Source organism: Hibiscus syriacus, unplaced genomic scaffold (assembly GCF_006381635.1).
Source record: "Hibiscus syriacus cultivar Baekdansim isolate YM2019G1 unplaced genomic scaffold, ASM638163v2 tig00111157_pilon, whole genome shotgun sequence".
Taxonomy (NCBI): domain Eukaryota; kingdom Viridiplantae; phylum Streptophyta; class Magnoliopsida; order Malvales; family Malvaceae; genus Hibiscus; species Hibiscus syriacus.
In genome coordinates, this window is record NW_024063004.1 from 22,670 (window position 1) to 48,257 (window position 25,588).

Here is a 25,588-nt window from a genome sequence, read left to right on the forward strand (position 1 = left end):
ATCGGGTGTTCGACCATATTTGGATCAATTTGTGGTGGTCTTCATTGACGATATTCTGATATACTCTCGTACTGAGGCAGAGCATGACGAGCATTTGAAGATCGTTCTGCGGACTTTGAGAGAGCATCGTCTATATGCAAAACTAAGCAAGTGTGAGTTTTGGCTTCAAGAAGTGTCATTTCTGGGGCATATTATTTCTGCGCGAGGTGTTCAGGTTGATCCCAGCAAGATAGAGGCCATTATGAATTGGAAACGACCTAAGAACGTATCTGAAATCCACAGTTTCTTGGGCTTGGCTGGTTATTATCGACGTTTTGTTGAGGGCTTCTCGATCATTGCTTCTCCTTTGACAAAGTTGTTAAGGAAGAATGTGCTGTTTGACTGGGGTGAGGCACAACAGGAGAGCTTTGAGAAATTAAAGGCGGTTTTGACTCAAGCACCTGTGTTGATTCAACCGGAGTCCGAAAAGGATTTTACAGTGTATAGTGATGCTTCACATTCAGGACTTGGTTGTGTTTTAATGCAGGAAAGTAAGGTGGTGGCTTATGCATCCCGTCAGCTGCGGCCGCATGAGAGTAACTATCCTACTCATGATTTAGAGTTGGCAGCAGTAATTTTTGCCTTGAAGATTTGGAGACACTATCTTTATGGAGAGAAGTGTTACATTTTCACAGATCATAAGAGCTTAAAGTATCTTCTGACCCAGAAGGAACTTAATTTGAGACAGCGTCGCTGGTTAGAGCTTCTAAAGGATTATGATTGCGTGATTGATTACCACCCTGGTAAAGCTAACATTGTAGCAGATGCTTTGAGTCGAAAGACGGTATCGGAGTTGAGGTCTTTAATGGCCAAGATGAATTTATATGACGATGGCACTTTGTTAGCAGAATTGCAAGTTAAGCCGACCTTGGTTGATGAGATCAAGGCTAAACAGCCCCTTGATAGCTCCTTGTTTTCCATCTTTGAGCAAGTAGAGCAGGGGACAAACACAGATTACGCAATTGATCAGGATGAAGTTTTATGCTTTAAAGGTAGATATTGTGTGCCTGATGATGCTGAGTTGAGGCAGACTATCCTTACCGAGGCTCATAGTAGTCCATATGCTATGCACCCCGGAGGAGATAAGATGTACCGGAATTTGAGAGAGAGGTATTATTGGATTGGTATGAAGAAAGACATATCTGACTTTGTGGCTAGGTGTTTGACTTGTCAGCAAGTTAAGGCAGAACATCAACATCCATCAGGTTTGTTACAGCCTATCAAGATTCCTGAATGGAAGTGGGAGCGTATTACTATGGATTTTGTTACTGGCTTGCCTATGACTCCTTTGAAAAAAGATTCTGTTTGGGTGATTGTTGACAGACTTACAAAGTCAGCTCACTTCATTCATGTGCGAGTAAATATACTTTGGATAAGCTGGCAAGATTGTATATTTCAGAGATTGTCAGATTGCATGGTGTTCCATTGTCTATTATTTCTGATCGAGATCCGAGATTTACTTCGAGATTTTGGAAGGCGTTACATACGGCTTTGGGAACAAGATTGGATTATAGTACATCCTTTCATCCACAAACTGATGGTCAATCTGAGAGAGTAATTCAGATTTTGGAGGATATGTTGCGGGGTTGCGTAATCGATTTTCATGGTAGTTGGGAGAACTTTTTGCCGTTGGCTGAATTTGCTTACAATAACAGTTATCAGACCAGTATTCGTATGGCACCCTATGAAGCACTATATGGGCGTAAATGTCGCACTCCGATCTGTTGGACTGAGTTGCGTGATAGGAAAACGTTGGGACCTGAGTTAGTGCGAGAGACGGAGGACACAGTCAGATTAATCCGTGACCGTCTGAAAGAGGCATTTGATAGGCAGAAATCTTATGCATATCAAAGAAGGAAGGATATACAGTTTGAAGTGGGAGATCGGGTCTTTTTGAAAGTTTCACCCTGGAAGAAAGTATTAAGATTCGGGCGTAAGGGTAAATTGAGTCCAAGATTTATTGGACCATTTCGTATCTTGAAGAGGGTAGGACCTGTTGCATATCAGCTTGAGTTGCCTTCTGAGCTAAGTCGTATTCATGATGTCTTTCATGTATCAATGTTGAGGAGATACCGTCCAGATCCAGGTCACATTATTCAGGTTGAAGAAGTAGAGCTGAGACCTGATTTGTCATATGAAGAGGAGCCCATTCAGATCTTGGAGAGAGATGAACGAGTTCTTCGGAATAGGCGAATTCCAATGGTCAAAGTTCAATGGAGTAATCGAGGCCCCTCAGAAGCTACTTGGGAGACATTGGAGTCAATGGAGGCTCAGTTTCCTCAACTATTCTCATAAGGTAAATTTCGAGGACGAAATTTCTTGTAGAGGGGGAGAATTGTAACAACCCGGAATAAAATTTAGAGAAAAAAAAATTTAATTAAGTAATTTGGCAAAAATTTGAGGATTAAATCGAAAGTTTTCAAAATTGTAGGCCATTTTAGAAGTTAAAGGAAATTCAGGGACCAAGCCTTGCATTACTCCTTTTAGTGTCGGCAGAAAATTTCATATAAACATATGAATGGTTTTCTGTTTTCAAAACAGAAAACAATTGTGAAATTCTTACTCACGCACACAACTTCCAAACTCGATTCCGACGCTGTCCGAATTCCGATCGTTGTTTTGAAACCACCGTTGTGTTCATCATCGAGCGAGGAGCAAAACCTTCAAATTAATTGAAGCGAAACGCGGCCAAACGTCGGGAATTTCCAGTCAAAAGTAGCGACGGTTTTGTTAGCTCTATCGCCGAGAAAATCTTAAATTCACCGCTGATCGTTGCTCTGTTTACGACACCTCCCGCACCATCGTGTTCCTTGTGCCGTTCCGAGTTCACCGGTGTCAACCTTGTCCGCCGTAGACGGCGGCGCGTGGGGAGGTGGTGCAGTCAAAGATTCGGCCGATTTGAAATCGAGCTCTCCGCCGTTCAAAAATTTGAACCGATCGTTGTAAGTATCTTGAAATCGCTCAAAATAATTTTTAGAAAATTTTCCGGGATTTTTAGGGCCCCGGAGGACGCCTCACGCGCCACACGCGCCCGCCGCAGGGCGAGTGGCTGCTGGAAACCGGTTTAACCGGTTTTCAACCGGTTCTGACCGGTTTGACCGGTTTCAACCGGTTCGAACCGGTTTGACCGGTCTGAACCGGTTTGACCGGTCTGACCCGACCCGACCGTTGACCCGACCCGACCGTTGACCGTTGACCGTTGACCGTTGACTTTCTTTGACCAAAACTTAAAATGGCTTTGACCGAGCATTAAACGACCGTTAATATTTTCCGAGTATACCTATCCTGATAGTTTTCGACGTGCCGAATCCGTTTCCGTGGTCCGTTTTGTCAAATTCGAATCCGAAGGTCTCCAAATATACGGTCAAAGTGGTTGACTTTGACTTTGACCAAGAATTTGAATTTTCGAAAAGTCATACTTTATGTTTTTCGACGCCCTGATTCCGATTCCGTAATCCGTTTGGCCAAATTCAGACTCAAAATACCTCAAATTGATAGTCAAACCCGAAAAATGCGTATATACTTAAGAAGTTTAGCTTTGAACAATTGAATAGGATTTGAGACTGATAAATATTATTGTTGAAGGTACAAGAGACTCTCCGGATCGTTCGACAGCTCGACCCAGCTCTTCTAGATCAGTTAAACCACGTGTGCCAGTATTCACCCGTTCGAAAATTGTAGCAGAGCGTGGTGAAACCAGCAATCAGTAGATTTGTTATTTGAATCTATTGTCGAGGTGTGTTCCCTACTTGTTATTGAACTGTTTTATTGGTTTTAATACGTGGTACACCGAATTCATTGGCTATTGTTTTATGGATGCACCAATTTAATGTGACAATTTATGGAATATGGCTGCTATCTAATTTTTGTTTTGAAATGGTATATGATTACTATGTTTTTGGATTTATGGAGTTTATGTCACGGTGCAATTGAATTTGGAATTTAAATACGATGGAATAGCTCTGATCAGCTAACTGGGCCTAATGTGACTCTTGAGGGCCCCAAGATGTTTCATTAGGTCGGCTTTCCTTTGCTGTGTGCTTAGGGTAAGCTATATGGACTTATTGACTTGGGCTTAAGGATACAAGCTTCAGAGCCTATCCTTAAGTCGGCTTTCTTTTTGCTATGTGCATAAAGTAAGCTATATGGAAAATAATTTTGGGAACTACTGATGGTGTACCAGAAAAGGGTTTAAACTATGATTTTCAAAAAGTTAAACTCTTTTACGAATTTGTGAGATTACTGGACTATGATTTGTACCTATTGTGATTTTATGGAAATGTTGGGACACACTGAGCCTAGCTCACCTTTTGAAAATGTTTTCCCCTTTCAGATACTGTTGGGTAGATACCTTGGTTCGAGCACTTGGAGGATCAACATATCTCTTGAAGTAAATCAGATTGTAATGTTTTTATATAATGTACCAATTTGATCCTAAATCTAAACAAATATGATCTTCTTCCTTCCCAAAAGCTACAATCTCTTTTTTTTGGGGGGGGGGGTGTTGTCCTTCTAGCTCTCAAGGATCGCATTGACTAATCTAGACCGACCTTGGTTGCACAATTGGTTTTGGTGGGTGAGTCTCATAACGGGAATTTTCTGCATACACAAGGCTCGAACTCGAGACATGCTTAAGTGATATCAAACTGCTTACTGAGCCTTTGGGGATATGTGGATGAAAATGGGGAAAAGCTTGTTAAGCCTTTGTTGGATGAAAATGATAAAACTTATTTTCTTGTGTTACTTTTCATTACCATATATCCATTGCTATAGTTGTTACTTTACACATTGTGTCAATGGGTTTTTAATGATCTCAAATGGACTCAAAAGTTCCACAATGCTCAATACTTTTTTTTTTATGATGATAAGAGGTACATGATCTATGACAACTTCAAAACAGTGTCCATTAAAATATGATTTTTTTAAGAACACGTATTAGTTTTATTTGTATTTTCACTTCTTCATTATTCTCTTTTATAACATAATGAGATGTTGAAAAGTATTCTTTTAGATCGTTTAATTTTATCTTAAATAATTATTCTCTATGGCTCTACTGTGTTTTGTATTCTCAACTTTCCGTATTATGAGGGTTGATATTTGATCGGTTCAGATCTGTTAATCGGAGTAACAATTCGAGACGAAATTCAAAACTTAAAAAAAGAAATTAAATTCTTTAAAAATAAGAAAAATAAAAAGTAAGATAAAATACTCTTTTTATTTTTTTTTTATTTTTTTGATCTTGTGATCGGAATCAGTTGAGGCCTGTCGCTACACAATTTCCTTAAGACAGATTTTCGGTCACTCCTTTGTGCTCGAGATCTTTCGGTCGTCTGTCTTCCAGGATACATCAACTAAATGATCAACTACAGTAGCACGAATAGTAGAGATCACGAACTATCCTTATCTTCGACTATCACAGAAAAAATTAAGGAGGAAAAAGAATATTTTCTAAGTAGAGAAAATATTTTTTTTCAAGAGAAGAAAAGTTCTTGAAATCTGAGTTGTGAAAAACCTAACAAGTTTGCTCACTATTTGTAGAGGATTTTTATAACACCCTACACTAGTACAACACACAGTCGACCGACGAGAGCGTCACATGGAATCACTGGAGTGGCTAACCAAAATCTTTCTTTTTCAAACTCAAAGGAAAACATTCATTAATAATTACTTGTGATAAAATAGACAATAACTTTCATACTAAACATTTTACAATCGGGAGCTCCCAAAATACAATTCAAATGCATAGACCATAATTTAAAATAAGTTACGACTCAACATACAAAATAAGGGTAACAAATATACATACCCTCTGAGAATTCGAGATGTACTATGCTCTAAAATATTGGGTCTGTATCTACTATGCACAAAAATTCTTCAACTGCTTCACCTATGAATCTGTGTAAGGAAAAAAAATCCAAACGTTGACCATAACTAGCCTAGTGTCACACTAACCACTAATTCATACTAACATGAATTCATCAACATGCTCAAACAATTGAATATAAATATAGTAAATCTATCAAATCTCAATCATTACTGAGTATATTTGTGATACTCACTCTCTACTCTAAGGTAGAAGTTATAGTGCGACTGAGGGATCTCTGCATCCCGAAGCTCGCACACTCTTCTAGTCTATCGAGGATGTGGCCCTCGAAATTTCTGCATCGGAGACCACACCCCCGACTAGTCCACCCCTTGCGAGTGTCGGACCTTGCGCCATAGCTAGTTAGTTTAAAGTGCCTTGCTCACTTCCTAAGGATATCCGGACTGATTCTATACTTCGACATCCTTAACTAAAGGAACTTGGGTGTCCGAATCATTTTCTGAGCATCAAACAGGGCTAGTCTTATTTATCCCTACTTTATCTTATTTCTACGTTTGGTTAAGCGTTATTATTGTTCCCACTTGTAGTCTTATTTGAGAGAAATTATAGAGTTCTTGGGAACCTCATTTTCCTATTGCAAACCCCTAAAAATCATTAACTTAAAATGTGCCCTGGTACCGATACTAGCCCTTCAATATCAATACCGACCCTTTAGTATCGATACTTTGCGTTAGGTATCGATATTTTACTCTAATTTCACACGCTTTAAAAGAAAATAGAATCGATACTCACAGTCTAGTATCGATACTTCTAAGCTAGGGTATCGATACTAAATGGGGTATCAATACCAAATTTTGGTTTGATGTTTTGATAACAAATATTATTTTAATTTAAAATATTCAAAAGTATATAATTATCTTTAATATTCAAAGTTAAAAAGATAATTAATACATTTTTAAATTGATATAATCAAAGAGTAATTGTTCTACTAATATTCAAGTTAAATAATATCTTTTAATTTGTAATATTTAAAAGTACTCTAAATTTAATACAAATATTAAGTCCATCAAAGTAATTCACCCTTTTTCCAACAAGATCAAATCTAGGCAATTTCAGCTTTTGATTACTCTAATAATAATTGGTATCAATAGCCAAATAAAATGTGCAAAACTAATAGATCAAAGAACCTGTGCATATAGAAAAAAAAAGATATGTAAAACAAGAAAATCAAAGTTTTTTTTGAATTTTGGATTAAATCGTTATATTGTGTAAAGGTCGAAGTTAAATTCTTTAGAATTGAGATCAAATTGATGTGTAAAGATCAAGAATTATAATATGTTGTTATACCATTTTATAAATCGATACGTATCTGTTCGTCTGATGCGATAAAAAATCAATGACCAAAAAAGGAATTTTCAGAATTGAATGACTAAAAATGATATTACCTACAATTGGGTGATGTGTACTGTACTTTACCCATGTTATATAAGCCAGGGACGTGGCTAGAATTTGAGCCATGTTTACGCAATTAACACCTTCAATCCATGATTGGATTCAGTGTACGACGACAAATCAATTATTGCCTCCCTTTCGTAAAAGTTTTTTTCCTCTTCTTCAAATTACGTCTATGACTAAATGTCAACTGTATTATATAAAAAAATATCATTTAAGTCTTAAAAATTGAAGATATAAGTAAATTTTATAAATCAGTCCACATTTATATTTATTGATATTATATAATGTTAGTAAATTTTATTACGCCGTGCAATTATTATTTTAAGAGTAATTTTGGTTGAATTAGTGTAGCTCTTGAAATTATTCTAAAAATTGTATAAATTTAAATTAAATTAAATTATATAAAATCTAATTATATTAATTTTATACAAAATATTAGTTTTAAGAATTCTATTGTAATTTATTTTTCTATTCATCAAATAATCTAATTATATTAAATATCAATTTTAAACAAAATGTAAACTTATTTATGATCTAATTTTAATTTCAATAATTCTATTGTAATTTATTTTTCTTTTAAAAAAACACTTTTGCTCCTACAGTGAAACAAGGATTGGAGTTGCATTAAACAAACAAAGTACAAAAACCAAAAGGGTAAACTATATATTTGATTACCCACCTACTACTTAGTTTTTGTTTTACTCACTCAACTATTTTGTAAATCATACTTACGTTTTGGTTATGTTCTAGTCACCTTCCTGATTTCGACATGTCTTCATAAGATAATGTTACGTCAATAACATATTTAAATTTCTAACTACCAGTGACGAGAACAGAACTAAAACATAACTTTAAATGTGATTTTGAAAAAAATAATAAATCCGTGACCGAAATATAAACTAAGTAACAGGTGGAAGACCAAAAGGATAATTTACCCAAAACAGAATTTAGGGGTCAATGATGCGTGTGTCGACAAACGACATATCTAATCAATTTTAAGATTTTTTAAACAAAAATTGTTTAAATAAAGCTTTTAATTATCACACAAATAATTTAGTGGTGGTTGTAATATTGTTAATAATAATGAATAAAAAATATACAAAAAGGGTAAAAACACAGAAAGAAGAAGATTAATGTTCGTGAAGGAGCAACAAAAGGTAAAGAGAGAGATTGCACGTGACATTGGCAGCGGATGGGATCACAGATCACGTGCAAAAGCCAAATCAAATGCAATCTTTATTTGCTATCTAATTCAATAATTATATTGTATTTCTTATATTCAGCTACCCTATTTTATTCACTATATTTTAATTTTTTCAATTTACTCGTTGAACTTTCGAATTACTCCCATTTTGGTCGTTTTAAAATTTTTATTATTACTTTCGTATGATGTGTAATTTTTTATTAATATAAAAATAGTTTTATTATTATTTTGAATGTTAGTGGTGGTCGACGGTGAATGATGATTATTTTAAGTCTTTTTAAATTTAACAATAATATAATATGATTTTATTATTTATTTTAAAATTATTTTTATATTGAATAATAACGAAAAATGGCAATCATAAAAAAAATAATAAAATAGTTTAAAGTGAACAGAATAGGAATAATTCGAAAGTTCCATAAATAAATTAAAAAAACTGAGAGTAAAATGAGTAAAATAGGAGATAGAATAAAATTTAGTGAGAAATGGTGTAATTTACCCTTAAAATTACAATTTTAAAGTTATATATAATTAGGTGCGATGCCACAATTAAATGATAGATTTTTAATTGATGGTTAAAATAATATCCAATCAAAATATTGTAATAAATACGGACAAAGTTTATGCATTTCCAACAACTAATTTTACTTTAAAAATTTAACCAAGCAAGGGAGGGTAAAAAAGAAATAGAGATGTATTTGTATGGCTTTATTTTTTTGAATCAATCATTTGGATCTGATCTATTGACCCATTAATTCAGATCGGATATTACAGAGGAGAAGGCGACCCTCCCAACCTAGCTTGCTCCATTCACAAACGTCAGAATTCAAACTCCTGATATTACTTAAAAAACCTAGTGCCTCATACCACTAGATCACATTATTGTTGTTATTCAATTGGTTTTATTGATGTAATAACAAGGATGACATTTGAAGATAAAATTATATTTTGGGAATTAAAAGGCCCTAATAATTTATTTATCATTTTCTGACAGGTGAAGATGAAATTATTATTTATACTTTATATTTGATTAAATAACTACTAAGATTTAAACTATTTCTAAAGGAGGGAGACGTACGGTTGTTACCAGTACCTACGTGTTATGTCTTTATTATCCTATACGTCCGGTTTCATGTGAAACGATTGTCAAAGCCACGTGGCTCACTCTGAACTACTCATTCAATAGATCAACAGTTCAAATTCGATTTCCTCTTTTAAAAATTTCAATTTAATATTATTTAATTATTTTTTTATTTGTGTCGACCAATCACACTCCAAACACGTGTCTATTTGTATTCTCTCTCTCTCTCTCTATATATCATAGCAGATATATTTACAGACATTAAATTTCCAGAATTTCCTGTAAATTTTAAAAAGCTCCTGTCTTCAAAAACACAAACTTCAGAGGAACTCGGATTTCTTTCAAACACTGTCGAGTTTGATCGTTTCCCTACCATCGTAGAACGAAGATTTGAAGCCAGAAAATCGAAAATTGCGGCAATTTCTTGCGAGATTGACGGGAGAGTTGAAGATTCACGTGGGAGAAGTTCGAAACAGTGGAGCTTTGGATTCTCTTTTTGCATTTTTTTTTGTTTTAAACAGATTAATCTTCGGATTTGCTCGCCTCTTGAAACTGTTTGTTGATTTTATTAAATAAAATCACAAATTAGTTGCTAAAATTGAAAGGAGCTGAAAAAGAATGTTTTGTTACTGCATGGTGTTCATTCTCCAAAACGGTTCTGTAAGTTGAATTTTTGTGTGTATTTTTTTGTTGCTGAGGTTATGCGAGGAAAAGGAAGTGAAAGAAGAGAATAATTTTGAATATTTTAGTAGTGTGTTACTATTTGATCAAGTGAAATCGCGAAATAGTTACAAAAAAAAAGAGCTTAAAAAGGATGAATTATAATTATATCTGGATTCTGGATTCTTTATGCATGTTAAATGTTTGATTGATGAGAAAGTGGTGGAGTGGAAAAAAAGAAAGAAAAAAGGGGAAAGGACAGAAATTTACTTTTTTTTTTCCTTTTTTGCTTTTTCAGTTAGAAAATTGTTTATAAATAACTGAGCTCCGTAGAGACTTCTGAATTCTCCATCTTTCTACTTACTTCCTACTTCTTTTAATTATCTTTATATGTTTAAAATTAATACTTTTTTTTTTCTCGCTTTCTAAACAGTTGAATACAATGATTAACCACAAGAGCAGAAAATAAATAACGCAAACTGACTATATATATAATAATAATAATAATAATAATAATAATAATATGCTAGTTCTAACTCTTTCCGACTGTAATGCAGAGTGCTTAAGGATTGAAGATTCGAAAGTTCTTGAAATGGACAGTTCGGAGATATAGAAATTTTGGAAGATTTAAATTGTTGAAGGAGAACTTAAATCTGAAGCACTCTTTCAGTTAGAAGCTATTGGTTTAATAAATTTTGATAAAATAAAGAGTTCAACATGGTGGCACCGCAGTTAGCTGCTATCTTTACTAAGTTGCAGACACTATCTACTTCAGACCATGCGTCTGTGGTCTCTATGAACATATTCGTTGCACTTCTTTGCGCTTGCATTGTGATTGGCCATCTTTTGGAGGAGAATAGATGGATGAACGAGTCAATTACCGCCCTTATCATTGTGAGTTTCTCTCTTGATATCTATTGGTTTGGATTTAGTCATTCATGGACATTTCAGCTGAGTTTTGATTCCTTGGTTTAATGTTTCGGTTGTCTGATATATTTGATTTAATTGATTTTATTGCAGGGTCTTTTAACTGGGGTCATTATTTTGTTGGTAAGTGGTGGTAAAAGCTCACATCTTTTGGTGTTCAGCGAAGATCTGTTCTTTATTTATCTTCTGCCCCCAATTATATTCAATGCTGGGTGAGTTTGTTTTCCTTGATTTTCATTTATCTTGTGAATGGAAAACATTGAGATGGTTTATTATAGCTGATAAAAGGTAAAATAGATGGATATGCAATACTTGTCCAATGTACAACTTCATTTTGTTTAAAAATTTCTTAGTTCTTCCCTGATTCTCCATTCTGGATTGAACTTGAGTACATTGAGGATTCCCCTATGTTTCAATATTGTAAATGAGAGGAACATTGATGTCGTTTTTATGATATTAAGGTTGACTGCATTTAGTTAAGTGTTTGCATTTTGAAAGCCCTTCTGATATATGCTTTGTCTGCCAGGTTTCAGGTGAAAAAGAAGCAATTTTTCCGTAACTTCATAACCATCATGCTATTTGGGGCTGTCGGTACACTAATATCCTGCACGGTTATATCTTTAGGTATTTCCGATGACTTTATGGATACAATTTACTGTAGTGCAGATGCATTTCATTTTATTCTCTTCTATTTTTGTGGGTGGGGTTGGGAACCGGTTAGCAGTTTTAGGGTTTAGCTTAATTTGTTGATGTATGTCCTAGTGTTGCCAAGAATATTTTTCTCTTTATGATTGCAACTCTGATGCTTCAAACAGGTGCTATTAACGCCTTCAAGGAAATGGACATTGGCTCCTTGGATATTGGGGATTTTCTAGGTAATATCTCTTATTGCTCCCTTATTTTCCAAAATGTCTGTTCTTATTTCAGTGTCCTCACTATTGTTCCCTATTACTTTCAGCAATTGGTGCAATATTTGCTGCAACAGATTCTGTTTGCACACTGCAGGTATTCATAGATTAAAATTGTGCTAGCTTTTTTTCTAAATTGAAACTAGTATACCAAACTTGCTAAAATCGAGCTGTTTCTGTCTGATGGTGCAGGTGCTTAGTCAGGATGAGACTCCGTTACTCTACAGTCTGGTTTTCGGAGAGAGTGTTGTAAATGATGCAACATCTGTGGTGCTTTTCAATGCAATCCAGAGTTTTGACCTCACAAATGCCAATCCTAAAATTGCTCTAGAGTTTTTTGGCAAATTTTTGTATTTATTTTTAGCCAGCACTGTACTGGGGGTGGTTGTAAGTATCTTTTCATGCACATCTGATTCATTCTGTGAACACTGTGTTAACACCAACGTGTGATGTAATGTTTTTCTTTTCCTTGCAGGCTGGGCTTGTTTAGTGCTTACATCATCAAAACGTTGTACTTTGGCAGGTATGTTTCAATACAATCTGGATTTTCATATCAACCCACTTTTCTCTAATTGTCATCTGCACAACAAACAACCTTGAAAATACTTATATAAGAATATTCTCCTGCTTCAGGGAATGAAGGTGTTTACACAGTAGTAGTTTGTTTCAGTCATTTGCCACTTTGAAACATTTACTTAACAGAGGAATCCGACTGAACACAATTAAATATTTTTTGAAGTCGAGAGCTTCTTATTTAATGTGCTTATTTTAACGTGATTCAGGCACTCAACAGATCGTGAATTTGCTCTTATGATGCTTATGGCTTACCTTTCCTATCTCATGGCTGAAGTAAGACTGGCAGTTTCTTGAAACTCTTCCTTTTTTTTATATACGAACTTCTTTTCATTATTAATATGCTTATAATGTTGCATCCCCTGCAGCTGTTCTATTTGAGTGCCATTCTCACAGTATTCTTTTGTGGGATTGTGATGTCACATTATACCTGGCACAATGTGACAGAGAGTTCAAGAGTAACTACAAAGTATGTCTCCTTCACAGTGATGATTTAGGGCAATAAAGATCACTTTCCGTTGATATTAAGAGAAAACAAAAATCCCAATTTTAACTTTTCATAGCCTCAACTGATTCAGTTTTTTTTGTTTAAACTCAGGCATGCTTTTGCAACCTTGTCATTTGTTGCCGAGACTTTTATCTTTCTTTATGTCGGCATGGATGCCTTGGACATCGAGAAGTGGAGATTTGTAAACGATAGGTATTTTTTATGAAATTGCACCTGTTAGGAACTCTAACAAGATTTTGGTAAATTGTAAATTAATGCGTCTTTTTGTCTTGACTCCCTGCTTCAGATTTTCTTTTCCGTTTCTTTTTTCTCCCACGCAACTTGTACAAAATTAACTTCCATTTATGGGCGAGCTTGTCTTTTTCGTTGTGTTTGATCTCTGTTTTTTTGTAGCCCTGGAACGTCGGTTGCTGTTAGTGGTGTGCTGCTAGGTCTTGTTATGGCTGGAAGAGCAGCTTTCGTGTTTCCCCTCTCATTTTTATCCAACTTGGCAAAGAAATCAGCTAGTGAAAAAATCAGCTTCAGGGAACAAGTAGGTGTTCATGACGTATAACATTTTGCTTCCAAATAAATTAATGATATTAATTTGGCATTACTATTTTTCTGTATTTCTTTGTCTAGTTTATAATATGGTGGGCTGGTCTCATGAGAGGTGCTGTATCTATGGCACTCGCATATAATCAGGTAAAGAACTAAAGACTTACTAATCTTACTTCATTTGAAAAAGGAAGCTTTTTTATGCAAGTCATTGATTTGGAGCTTCGATGTGTTAAATTGGGAAATCTAATCGACATCGTCTGATAGACTTTTACTTAAAATGCAGTTTACAAGGGCAGGTCATACACAATTGCGAGCGAATGCAATTATGATTACGAGCACCATATCTGTTGTTCTATTCAGCACTATGGTAAGATATCTCCTACTTTAATTTTTATATGCAATATATCCTACTTTCCCCCCCTTTATTTACCTTTTACGATGTTGAATGCTTCGCTTCTGCATTATTGCTTCTAGTAATACGGATTGCATAAGAACGGTTTCGCTGTCTTCGAATGAGGAAACATGGAATTGTTGTTAGGATATAGAGCCTAGTTTTTGTATAGTACGTTGTAACCTTGCTCAAATGCGTTTTTGTAATGTGATTGTGTTATGTATATTAGGTTAAATATGTTTTAATCGTTTCGTGTAACATACGCTTCGACATATTTATGTGTTTGTGCTGCATTTTAGATATTTTCCATGTCGATCGTCGAGTCCAAATCCGCCAGATATACGTCTTAATCATGACATCTCGAAAATGTTATTAAATCATCTGTTTGTTCTGCACAGGTTTTTGGTTTATTGACTAAGCCTCTGATAAGGTTCGTGCTGCCTCATCCCAAAGCAACAACCAGCATGCTCTCAGACCAATCAACTCCAAAATCGTTGGAGGCACCGTTTCTCGGAAATGGTCAGGACTCCTTCGATGATAGTTTTGTTGGAGTTCATCGACCGGACAGCCTTCGTGCGCTTCTCACAACTCCGGCGCACACCGTTCATTACTATTGGCGTAAGTTCGATAATGCATTCATGCGACCCATGTTCGGTGGCCGGGGTTTTGTGCCCTTTGTTCCCGGCTCCCCAACGGAAAGGAGTGAACATAATGTGCCTCAATGGCCGTGAGGCGGCCGAACGAGGTGCAAAAAACTACACGCTTCCGGCTAGAAGCCGGTGCAGTATGTAGTTGCCTCCGGAATCTATGTTTCGTGCATGAACTATGCTATTATATTTTGTTAACCTTTAAGAGGTTCATGTCTAGACTTGAGAGTTTAAAACGTATGTATGATTTGGGTAGGCTTGCGAATCTATTGTGTACGTTTAGTGCTTATTTTGTATATATACAAGTGTTGAATTGATTTCATTGTGTTTGCTTCGATTTGTTACTTGTTGAATAAACTGATTATGAACTGAGAAAACGGTTAATGGAAGAACACACCAAAACGCTACCAATTTTTTTGCTTGTAAATATCGGCTGACCATTCATTATGGCTACCTTGTTTATTCATATTTAAAAAAAATCATCATTATTCCTAATCGAATCATAACTTTGTTTTATTTTTAACAAAATTAATGATTTGAATGGGTGAAATTCAGTTTGGATCGTGGTTGAAATTAGGGATGGGTATGGGTCGGGTTTTTGGTCCACCTGATCCGACCCGACCGGAGAACAAGAAGTCCACCCGAGACCCGGCCCGACCAAAACAAGTTTTCACCCGACTCGAACCCGACAGATATATAACTTAAAAACCCGATCCGAAATAATAATAAAAAATTTATTCAATAAAAACAATGTATTAATTGAAAAAAAATATTGAGGGATATTATTGTAATTATTCCTAAATATATAAGGTAAAATTATTTATTTTTTTCGGGTCAAGTATTTTTCACCCTAAACCGAACCCGACCCGACCCAAACATCACATTAAAAAAACCCGACTAGGACCAGAATTTTTTAAAAAAAAATCTGACCCGATCGGGTCGAGTCCCGCCGGGTTCGAGTCTCATGCCCATCCTTAGTTGAAACCAGTTTGGTTATGAGAATAGAATATGTTGAATCTAGTTTTTTTTCAGAAGACTTAAATATACATTTGATTATTTTAATAATAAAAAATTTTGAAGTAAATTTTAGTTTTAATTATAAATCAATAAAAACGGTATTTAAAAGAAATTATAATTAATTAAAGGGTAAAGTATACAAATGGTCCCCGACTATAACATAATGCTTTATTAAGTCCTTTGACTATTAAAAGTTACAAAATAATCCTTTGATGATAGAGTATTGCTTCGACGAGTTCCTCGACTATTAAAAGTTATAAATTGATCACTCAACTATTCATCATGATCCAAACCTGCCATTTTTCATTAAAAATTAATGGTCTTCTAATATGAAAGTTAATCTACTGACCATGATATGATAAAATTTTATTTCAGAATCTCAAATAACTATCATATCTCAGTCATCGTGTTTACGTCCAACTTGGACTACCACCAACTTTTTAACAAAAAAAGATTAGTTTGGTACATAATAAATAGTCGAATGATCATTTTGTAACTTTTAATAGTTGAAGGACTTAACAAAATAACATTCTATAGTCAGACGACCATTTTATAACTTTTAATAGTCAAAGGACTTAGAAAACAATATCTTATAGTTGAGGGACCATTTGTATACTTTACCCTTAATTAAATATCTCTAATTGTCTAAACTAAATTTTTCCTTAAAAACAATTCTTTTTTTTTAAAAAAAGTAAAAAAATATAAGAAATAATAAAATATGAAAATTATTTTAAATTAAAAATAGTTTTAATAAATATTTAAAAAAACTTTAATAATTCTAATCTATGGGTGATCTCATATGTTCTTTTCCTTTCTGGCAAAAACAGCTAATACAAACATTCACAACGCAAATTCTTGCTTTATATTGCCATCCCTATACACTGTGCACACCTGCTATGATCAGCAAAATATTTCAAACTCCGTCTTTCCACTAACTATTCACAAAACCCCCTCTATGAGCATCACATGGAGAAACGAAGTATTGTTTGTTAATGGTGCAATTGATATCCCAGAAACACACTTACCATTGCTACCATACACACAAATAGGAAAGGGAATCCCACTTGAACTCGTCTCACATCACTCCTTTTCCTCAACAGCGCCTGCGTAAATATACGGTTTTACCGTTAATGTAAAGAAAACACGCATCCGTAAACGATTGAGAATGGAGAGTAAGTGCTAAGTGGATTTTGAGCATCTCCTACTGAAAAGGCCTCCTCCAAGAATGTGAGAAAGAGACGACGTTTGAGGAATTACACATGATGACCATTCATCATTATTGGTTCAAAAGCTAAGAAAGAAAGCCTAGAATATCACCCCGTGATAGCGGCAACGCTTCTCACTAGAAGGGTCACTAGGAGAATCGACTGTACACGATTGAACGTTATATATGAAAAATGTAACATGAATCTACCAAAAGAAGAATGCACGAGAAAACTACTTACGAGTTCTTCTTGTAAGGTCTTCCTTGCCTGAGTGCTTAGGCTCCTCTCCTCTGTCAGTTTTGAAATGGTTGCTTCAGCCTGAATAACAGATTCAAAATAAATGATGGCAAAATATAATGCAAACTTCTTTTTAACTGTCGCGATCAAGCAATGTTCCTTTTCCGTATAAACAAACATACCTTGCCTAGCTTAGATTCAAGGTCACTTAATTTTGATTTCATTTCCTGCACATCTTTGGCAAACTTTATATCCTCCAAAGTCTTGAATTTTTTCACCTCGTCACCCTTCAACGCATTGAACTCCTTTTCCCTCACTGTCTTCAGTTCCTTGGCATCGAGAATATCCTCCACCGGCTTGGATTCTTCATCTTCCACTGGCTTTAACTCCTTGCTATTGAAAGAATCATTCTTTGGCTTCAGATTAGTGTCTTTTATTAAATTTAAGCCCTCGCCGATAACATCATTCATCGGCTTCGGTTCTAAATCCTTCTTTGGCTTTAATTCCTCCTCATAGAACATATCCTTACTTAGCTTCAGCTCTGCATCCTTCTTTGGCTTTAATTTCTCTTCATAGTTCATATCCTCCCTTGGCTTCCACTCTACATCCTTCTTTGGCTTTAATTCCTCCTCATAGTACATATCATTCCTTGGCTTCCACTCTAAATCCTTAGCCGACTTTAAATCCTCGATATTTATCGTCTTTGACTCCTCAACCTTCGCAACCTGACACAGACGAGAACATGGTAATTTTCTAAACAGCATAAGCTACATCAATGTATATTAAGTTCGCTTTTAAATCTCATATTCAAAAGAAAAAATCCTTTCAGATATAAAGATAATGCAATCTTACATAGAAGTGCATGTGCATATATAATAATGCAAAAAAGTTTATCTACCGTCGGAAGTGATGCAGGAATCCCAACTCTATCATAATCCATTCCTTGATTCATTCTCCCATTAATTGGCGATAACACTGGCGAATGAGGACTGACAAGAGCAACCTTAAGCTTGTTCTCTTCTATATACCTTCCATTGTCCTTCACAAACTGTCAAGCAAACACAAAGAGTGTAAGTCACATGCTAATTACTATTATCAAATAAAGCACAAGCAGGGCAGAAAATCACTTACTGTGGCAGATGTAATGTTTTCATCAGTTGTTCCTGCAGGGACAATTGTACTTTGAATCAAGAACTTATCTCTGCATATCATATCAGGAGGGGCTTCACGCTGAGCTTGCATGATAACTAAATGGAAAAGGACAAAGGTGAGAATATACAGAATAGCTCAGAGGAGAAGAAATCATATGAGAAATTCAGAACTACATTTTATTTATAAGTTGCATCACTATATTCGATTCACTTGTTCAACTACTGGGACATCACAATGGCAGATTGTTCTAAAGGTCAAGATTATTGGATTATGTTTGTCAAAAGCATGTAATTTTTGTTGCCTCACTAGATTTGCAGTCTCAGAAAATTATTCATGATTATCAAATGAAAAAGAAACCAGCCGATACAGAGGAAATGCCCTGTATTTAAAGCACTTTAAAGGCTGAAAATTTACCCTTACCGGATCTCAATTCTTTCACGTCCCTCAGCCAATTGACCTTATATAAACTCCTAACGATAACATGATTTTTATATACTTACATCATTACTCGTGAGCTATTATAAGATCAAAAGCCACTTAAGCCTTCAAATTCATTTGTTACATGCACAAACATAAAATCATAAAACATTTTAAGCACAAAAAAATCCATACCTGAAAAATCACAGGTTGATTTTGGCATAACAATGCCAACATTAGGCCGCACGCAGTATTTCTTAGGAGATGTAGTTTTAACCTGCAAAAATATCATTGCTCCAATCACTACATAAATTAGAAAATGAAAAAAAAACCCAGAAAGTTAAGGTTCGGACCTTGAAAGCAACATATTGGTTAGTGTTATTTGTGAGCGTTGCCGAGCAGGCGCATTGCTTCTTCAATATAACTACCAATCGAAAAATAAATTTAAATTAGACAAAAAAATATCAAAGCTAAAGTTTCTGAATATATTAACCTTTTAGCTTTTTTTTCCACAACAAACCCAAAAAAATAAATGCCACAATTTTTTTTTAAAAAAAGCCTTAATTATTTTTTATTATTCCATCTTTTTGCAGAATTAGGATAGAAAAATATTATAAATATTGATATGTGAAACCGCTAAATTCAATGAACTAATTCAGCACGAATTGCTTTTACTGCTATATTTTATTTTGTAGAAAAATAAACAGGTTTAAGCAACTCCTTGTTTCATCCGCGTATTTAGTCACCAAACTAAAATAATAATTCTAAATAACAGCTGGTATCTTTTCATACAATAGAATAAAAATAAGGAATTAAAAGTTGCTTTATCTAATCTAATTATTATAAAAATACTTTATGCGGTAAAAGTAAAGGAGCAATCAAGAAATTATGTACTCACATACGAATTTAAGTTCCTTCGGCTCAATCTCCAAAAGTTGCGTGTTCATTGTCACCAAATCTTAATCTGCGCTTAGTAATTATCAAAATAATCAGCAGAATAATCCGAATAATTAGTTTCCTTTTACATTTTCCAAAATATTTCTCTTCTTTATCAGAATTTTGCAAAATATTCGAATTGGAAGAAAGATGTATATATATATTCTTTAAAAAAGGCTAAGTCGAAAATAGATCTAGTTCTGACGCTCTTTGACTCGGATCAGACTCGAAGCAACTCTGTTTGGATCCCAACTAAATATGAGATGATTCGAATTCCCGGAAACGGAGGCGATGAAAATTTGAAATCAAAGTAGAAAAAGCAAAAGAGATTTTAAAAATTTGAAAGCAAAATCTCAATAATGACTCGGCTTCCAATCGGATCATTTTCCTTTTGATTCAAAACAACTAGATCAACCATACTGACCTGAGAATCAAGCTGTGCAAAAAATTGAGCTCAGAAAAGAACAATGTATTGACTCGAGCTTCAAATCAAAGAGAAACAACAAACAATATTGTCATGGCACTGACATCGTTTCGTCTTCTTTTAAATTCGATCATTAAAACTCGACAGAAAAACAAGTCAAACGGCACCTGGACGGTGCATGAAATTCAGCGCGAAAACTGAAAAAAAAAAGAATAAAACGAGCAGAGAAGAAAACGACAACGTTTTTCGAAATGAGAAGAGCGAAAGCTTACATGTAACAGCAAAAGAATCTCTGGCAGAGAGATTAGAGAAACAGAGAAGGGAAAGGAAGAGAGTATGGTGAAGGATTCAACGGACTATAAAATTGTAAAGAAAATAATAGAAAAACAAAGCGAAGAGTCCCAGAAATTCCTTTTGAGAGAGAGTTGTTTGGGGTTTGGTAGTGGCAGAGGTGAAATGTGAGAGAAAAGAAAAGAAAAGCTGTGAACAACGGAGGTGAAAGACGAGCATTAAAAGACAGCCAAGCTTTTAAAGTGACTGGAGCGGAGAGCGTTAGGTGTACCCGCCGTTTCCCTCTCTAACCCACTCCGTTTTGATTCAATTATTCGAAAGTTTATTCCCACAAAAAAATCTTTTATTGGATTTTTAAAATTTTAAATTTTGATAATGATTATTTTAAATTTTTAAACAATTAAATTTTATGAAATATATATTTTAAAACTATTTAATTTAATATTTTTTTAAAAAAAATATCTTTATATACTTTTATCAATAATAAATTTTAAATAATAATTAGTCAAACTTTTTAAAAAATTGACAAAAAAGTCAATAATATACCCATTTCATGAGACAGAATGAGTATAATTTTTTATAGGATGAAATTTCCGAAATTCTTAAATTTCGTGATTTATTTATTATTAATCACATTTTTAATCAACAAATATATGCTTCTCTGTCACTTGTGTAAACCCGTCGAGTCAAGCTCAAGTATCGTTGAGTTCAACTCGACTCGAAAACTCTGAAATGAAAATCGACTTTATTCGAAAACTCGTGAGCTTAAAATTTTTAAGTTCGACTCGAACTCGAAATCCTAAATTGAACCTCGTGACCAACTTGAAAAGACTCGAAATGAAAAAAAATCTTAAACTTAACTAGATTGAAGTCTCAAACTCAAACTTGAATCTTAAATACATGAAAGTCTTACTGTATTTTTTTTAAAAAAAATCAACACATAAATGTTAATATTATTAATAATTTATTTTTTAAAAATAAAATATTAATATATTATATTTTCGAGCTGCACACGAGCTTTTCGAGTCGAGTATAAAGTAGTTCGTTTCGGCTTATTAAGAATTATAGACAAACTCGAGTCGAGTCCATTCGATCCGAGTATTTATCGAGTCTTGACCGAATCGATTTCAAGTAGCTCGCGATATGTTTCGTCTCAATTTAAGCCCTACCTGACAATTGGTAATTTAAAAAAAAAATTCTTTTAATTAATAAGCCTATTGAGATTTCAGTGAAATATAATTATATATCATAAAACGTGTTATTATTAAGGTATATAATTACAAAATTTGAGTATAAACCATTAAATTTTTTAATTTTAAACTTTTCACAATTCAAAATTTAGATTTAAAATTAGAAGGTTGCCATATACAGAGAATTTTTTTAATAGATATACGGTAAATATAAAATAATATATGTTCAAAGATTCTCAAATGTTTAATAATAAATTTTTATATCTTCTAATTTAAAATTCCAAGTATAATAATTGTCAACACACCTTTTCGTCCGGGTACAACACTCTCAACAACTCTGATTTAGTGAGATTCAGAAAACAAACATAGCGTTAGAGTTTTACTAAGATTCAAACTCCTAAAAATAGGATAGAGTTCTACTATGATTCAAACTCCTAAAAATATGATCCAGAATCATTATAAATAGCCATTGTAACTCACTATTGTAACACACGATTTACATACAAAATACAGAGGAAAGCACGAAAAAATACAAATGCAAAGCTATTATAAGCGATTCGAAAATAAAATAAAAGTTATCATCTTTTGTACTTTGATTCGTTCATTTCTCGCATGTGCATGTTATTTTCTTGAGATTTGGTTCGAATAACCCAAAACGTGGGTTGCGCCGATGACCAAAAAGGGGTGGGATTTCGAAGTTTTGAACCTAGATCTACCCTCGAGGCGTGTTCCTATTTTTAAATATTCAATTCTACCCCTAAATCCATTTTAATTCGGCCTATAATTTTTTATTTTTCCTTTTAATTTGAACCCCTAACCTTTTTTTCATTTAATTCAGTCCCTTCATTTTATTATTAATGTTTTTTATTTCTTATTTTTTAATTCCAACAGTATATTTATTATTATATATATTTAATTATATATTTTTATTATCTATTATTTTTATTATTATTGTTTTACTTTTTATTATTATTATTTATTCTTTCGGCATTTTAATCTCTCTCTCTATATATATATATATCATCACTATTATATATTTTATATATTACTATATTTTATCACTATGTATATATACTTTTGATATTTTTATTACTATATATTTTGGTTATTTGTTATTTGATTATATTGCATATATGTATTTTTTTCTACTTTATTTCCATTTTTATTTATTTTATATTTTCTTAATATTCATTTTATTACTTTCTTTCTTATTCTTATTTGTTAATTGTATATAGATTTTTACTATTATATCTATTTTTTTATTTATTATTTTCTTCATTTTTTTATCTTCATGTTGAATCCCTATTTACTTTTTTCTCTCTCAATTGTATTTGTTTTTATTTTTTTCTCTCTAACATATTTCTTGACTTTTGTAAGGGTACACTTTTAAAACTGTCAGCGGTAAGTAATTTGGATCGTTATTTTACCTTTTAAATTAGACTTATAATTTTCTTAATTTAAGACGACTAGAAATTACACAGTACCGAAAGGGTAGTTTAAGGGTGCTAACCCTTCCTTGACTGTAACCGACTTCTGAATCTGACACATCACTGGTAAGATACAGATCATGTAAGAAATAAGGTATCCGGTCAGCCCATTTTGTTTAAAATAAATGATCGATGGCGGCTCCTAATCATTTAACCCAATTCCGGGCGCACCCGAAAGACGGTTACGACAGGTTGGCGACTCCGATGGGGACAGGTAAGTGAGTCAGGCTAAGGTAGTTTCCAGTTGTCTTTTTAACGAAAAGGGTAAGTTTAAATTTTAAGGTAACATTTCGATCCTTATTGCTTACTTTTGATTATATTTTCGAGTAAATAGTTGTACTAACCATTTTCTAATGATTTCAGCCTCCCAAACTTGTTTTTCACTTAAGGCTCTAAACCTGAGCTCTGAACCCTATTTAAGTGGGGGTGAAAGCGATGCATTCGTGTGAATTTATTCACCGCACAGGCCTAGCAAGTAGCCTTCGGGATTCATATACCTTATATCTTCGTGTGAATTTATTCACCGCACAGACATAAGGGAATGTGTCCTCTCGAGTTTAACTTAGTCCACATAAGCTTGTAATAGGCTTAGGACTAAGGGTCCGGCAAGCCCAAGAGGGAACCAACAAGGATAACTCGGGTACCTTTTTATTAAAACCTAAACCGAGAGAATACAAAGAATTAGAGCCCACCCTAAAACCTCATTTTCAAACCCTAGGCTGCTTTGATATTATTTCATGCTTTATTTCATATTCAAAGCATGTGAACTAGAAATTTATGCGGTTATGACTTGTTCAAAATCAACTTGCGGGATAAAGATCATGTCCGGGTAGGAATCATGAGCATGTGGGGTATATATCATGCGGGGTAGGACTTTTATTCTCATGATTGATTTAATTATTTTTGTCTCACTAACTCTTTTCATTTTTGTTCTTTTTTATTTTATTTTCATCATTTGCATCATTCAAAAGAGGTGTTGATCCACCAAAACATGTTTGTTAGACATAAATAATTTGCATTAATGGACAAAGGGGTTGTAATACAAGAGATGAAAATGCAGAGGACAGTCTACAAGATGATTATGTGTCACATTCAATCCAGAAGACGTGGTGCCCCCAATTAAAGAGTATATTACTCTGCTGCATTATAAAGGACTCAGAATGAACCGGGTCAACATCAAGCACAATGAAAGTCTAACTTGGAAGAACTGATTGGCAGAGGTTGCAGGGGCAAGATGAAGGTTACTGATCTTGGGGGTCCCTTCAAATACAACAATGGCAAAACGATAGCTGAAATTGGAGACCATTGCTGACGAATTCAAGAAACATACAAATGAATTTCATATAGTTCTTATCAATTGAGGGCTCCAATGACGTATTCGTTGAGAACATGTTCAACAGAAGATAAATTCCATAGATGCAGTCATTTAAGACTTCTTAGACTAGTACAAAAAGCAACTCAACATTTGCACGGTTCATCCAGAGAAGCCGGAGCGATTCGACATGTTATTCAACCAGCGACAGACGAAGGCAGAAGACTAGTCAACATGTAAGAAGCTGTCAGGATATTTTTGTCTCTTAAAAGATAAAACAATTTTGTCCTCAATAAGGATTATTTATAATAACATACATGTTTTCGGATCAATGCCTCGAGCATTTCATGCATTTTTGCATCTACATTTCAGTTTTAAACATTTTCATAAACATGAAATTTCTTCATGGAGGATTCGATGAAGTGATCCTAATCACGTGACACCACATAGAAGCGAGATTATAACAATTAAAAAAACTGAAATCAATACAGTGGGAGCCTGATCAGCTGATTGTAGGACAAAGCCTGCCATGATGATTTGAGAACAGAATCCCCATATCCTAAGGGCTACGATGTTGAAGTTGTGTGCAGTTACCACATAGGAAGCTTCAGATACTCCTCAAAGAACTATAAGGAACCGAAGCGCAAGATCCAAAACCTAATGGATTCAGGGGCATTGACAGCCGAAGAATGGGACATTGCATATACCATTTGCACTTAGAGCATTGTTTTGTTTGAACACATCTTTGATCTTTCATGTTTGCTTAATCTTTTAAATGATTGCATTCATGCTACTTTCTAAGGTGGAGCAATTGAACAAATTTTAATCTTTAGTTCTTCGAATATTAAATGAATTAAGGATTCTTTTAATTCTTCAAGAATTATAGATTTTTGACATATGGCAAGATTAGACCTTTCTTATCCTGTCTCAAACCCTAAAATAAAATACCTTGATTCTTTACCCAAAATAACTCATGGTCATTACCAAAAAGACCAAATTTTAACATTACCTCCCTTTGAAATTTTTTAACAATGCATTTATCTTTTTGATACACCCATACCTTTCTTTGAGTCAATAAAATCACACCATTGTCTTTTTAGACTCAAAATTGACATTTTTATACCATTAAAACCCAAGGCATTGAGTTGTTCATTTGAACATGA

General features: G+C 34.1%; 2 protein-coding genes across 2 annotated transcripts; one reads left to right on the forward strand and one right to left on the reverse strand.

The window, feature by feature from the left end:
• Positions 1-9,892: 9,892 nt before the first annotated feature.
• LOC120155012 (sodium/hydrogen exchanger 2-like) lies at positions 9,893-14,845 on the forward strand. The gene is made up of 15 exons (XM_039166604.1): positions 9,893-10,263; positions 10,821-11,157; positions 11,284-11,402; positions 11,717-11,814; positions 12,006-12,065; positions 12,149-12,195; positions 12,291-12,486; positions 12,576-12,621; positions 12,881-12,947; positions 13,040-13,140; positions 13,270-13,371; positions 13,573-13,711; positions 13,801-13,863; positions 14,003-14,086; positions 14,509-14,845. The coding sequence occupies exons 2-15, from the start codon at positions 10,981-10,983 to the stop codon at positions 14,839-14,841; spliced, it is 1,632 nt and encodes a 543-aa protein (XP_039022535.1). The 5' UTR covers positions 9,893-10,263; positions 10,821-10,980; the 3' UTR covers positions 14,842-14,845.
• A 1,704-nt stretch (positions 14,846-16,549) lies between these two features.
• On the reverse strand, positions 16,550-20,635 carry LOC120155010 (vesicle-associated protein 2-2-like). The gene is made up of 9 exons (XM_039166603.1): positions 20,418-20,635; positions 19,684-19,749; positions 19,139-19,209; positions 18,981-19,062; positions 18,348-18,463; positions 18,115-18,264; positions 17,399-17,941; positions 17,220-17,297; positions 16,550-16,877 (listed from the first exon to the last, which is right to left on the reverse strand). Exons 2-9 carry the CDS (start codon positions 19,730-19,732, stop codon positions 16,764-16,766), a joined length of 1,203 nt encoding a protein of 400 aa, XP_039022534.1. The 5' UTR covers positions 19,733-19,749; positions 20,418-20,635; the 3' UTR covers positions 16,550-16,763.
• Positions 20,636-25,588: the final 4,953 nt, after the last annotated feature.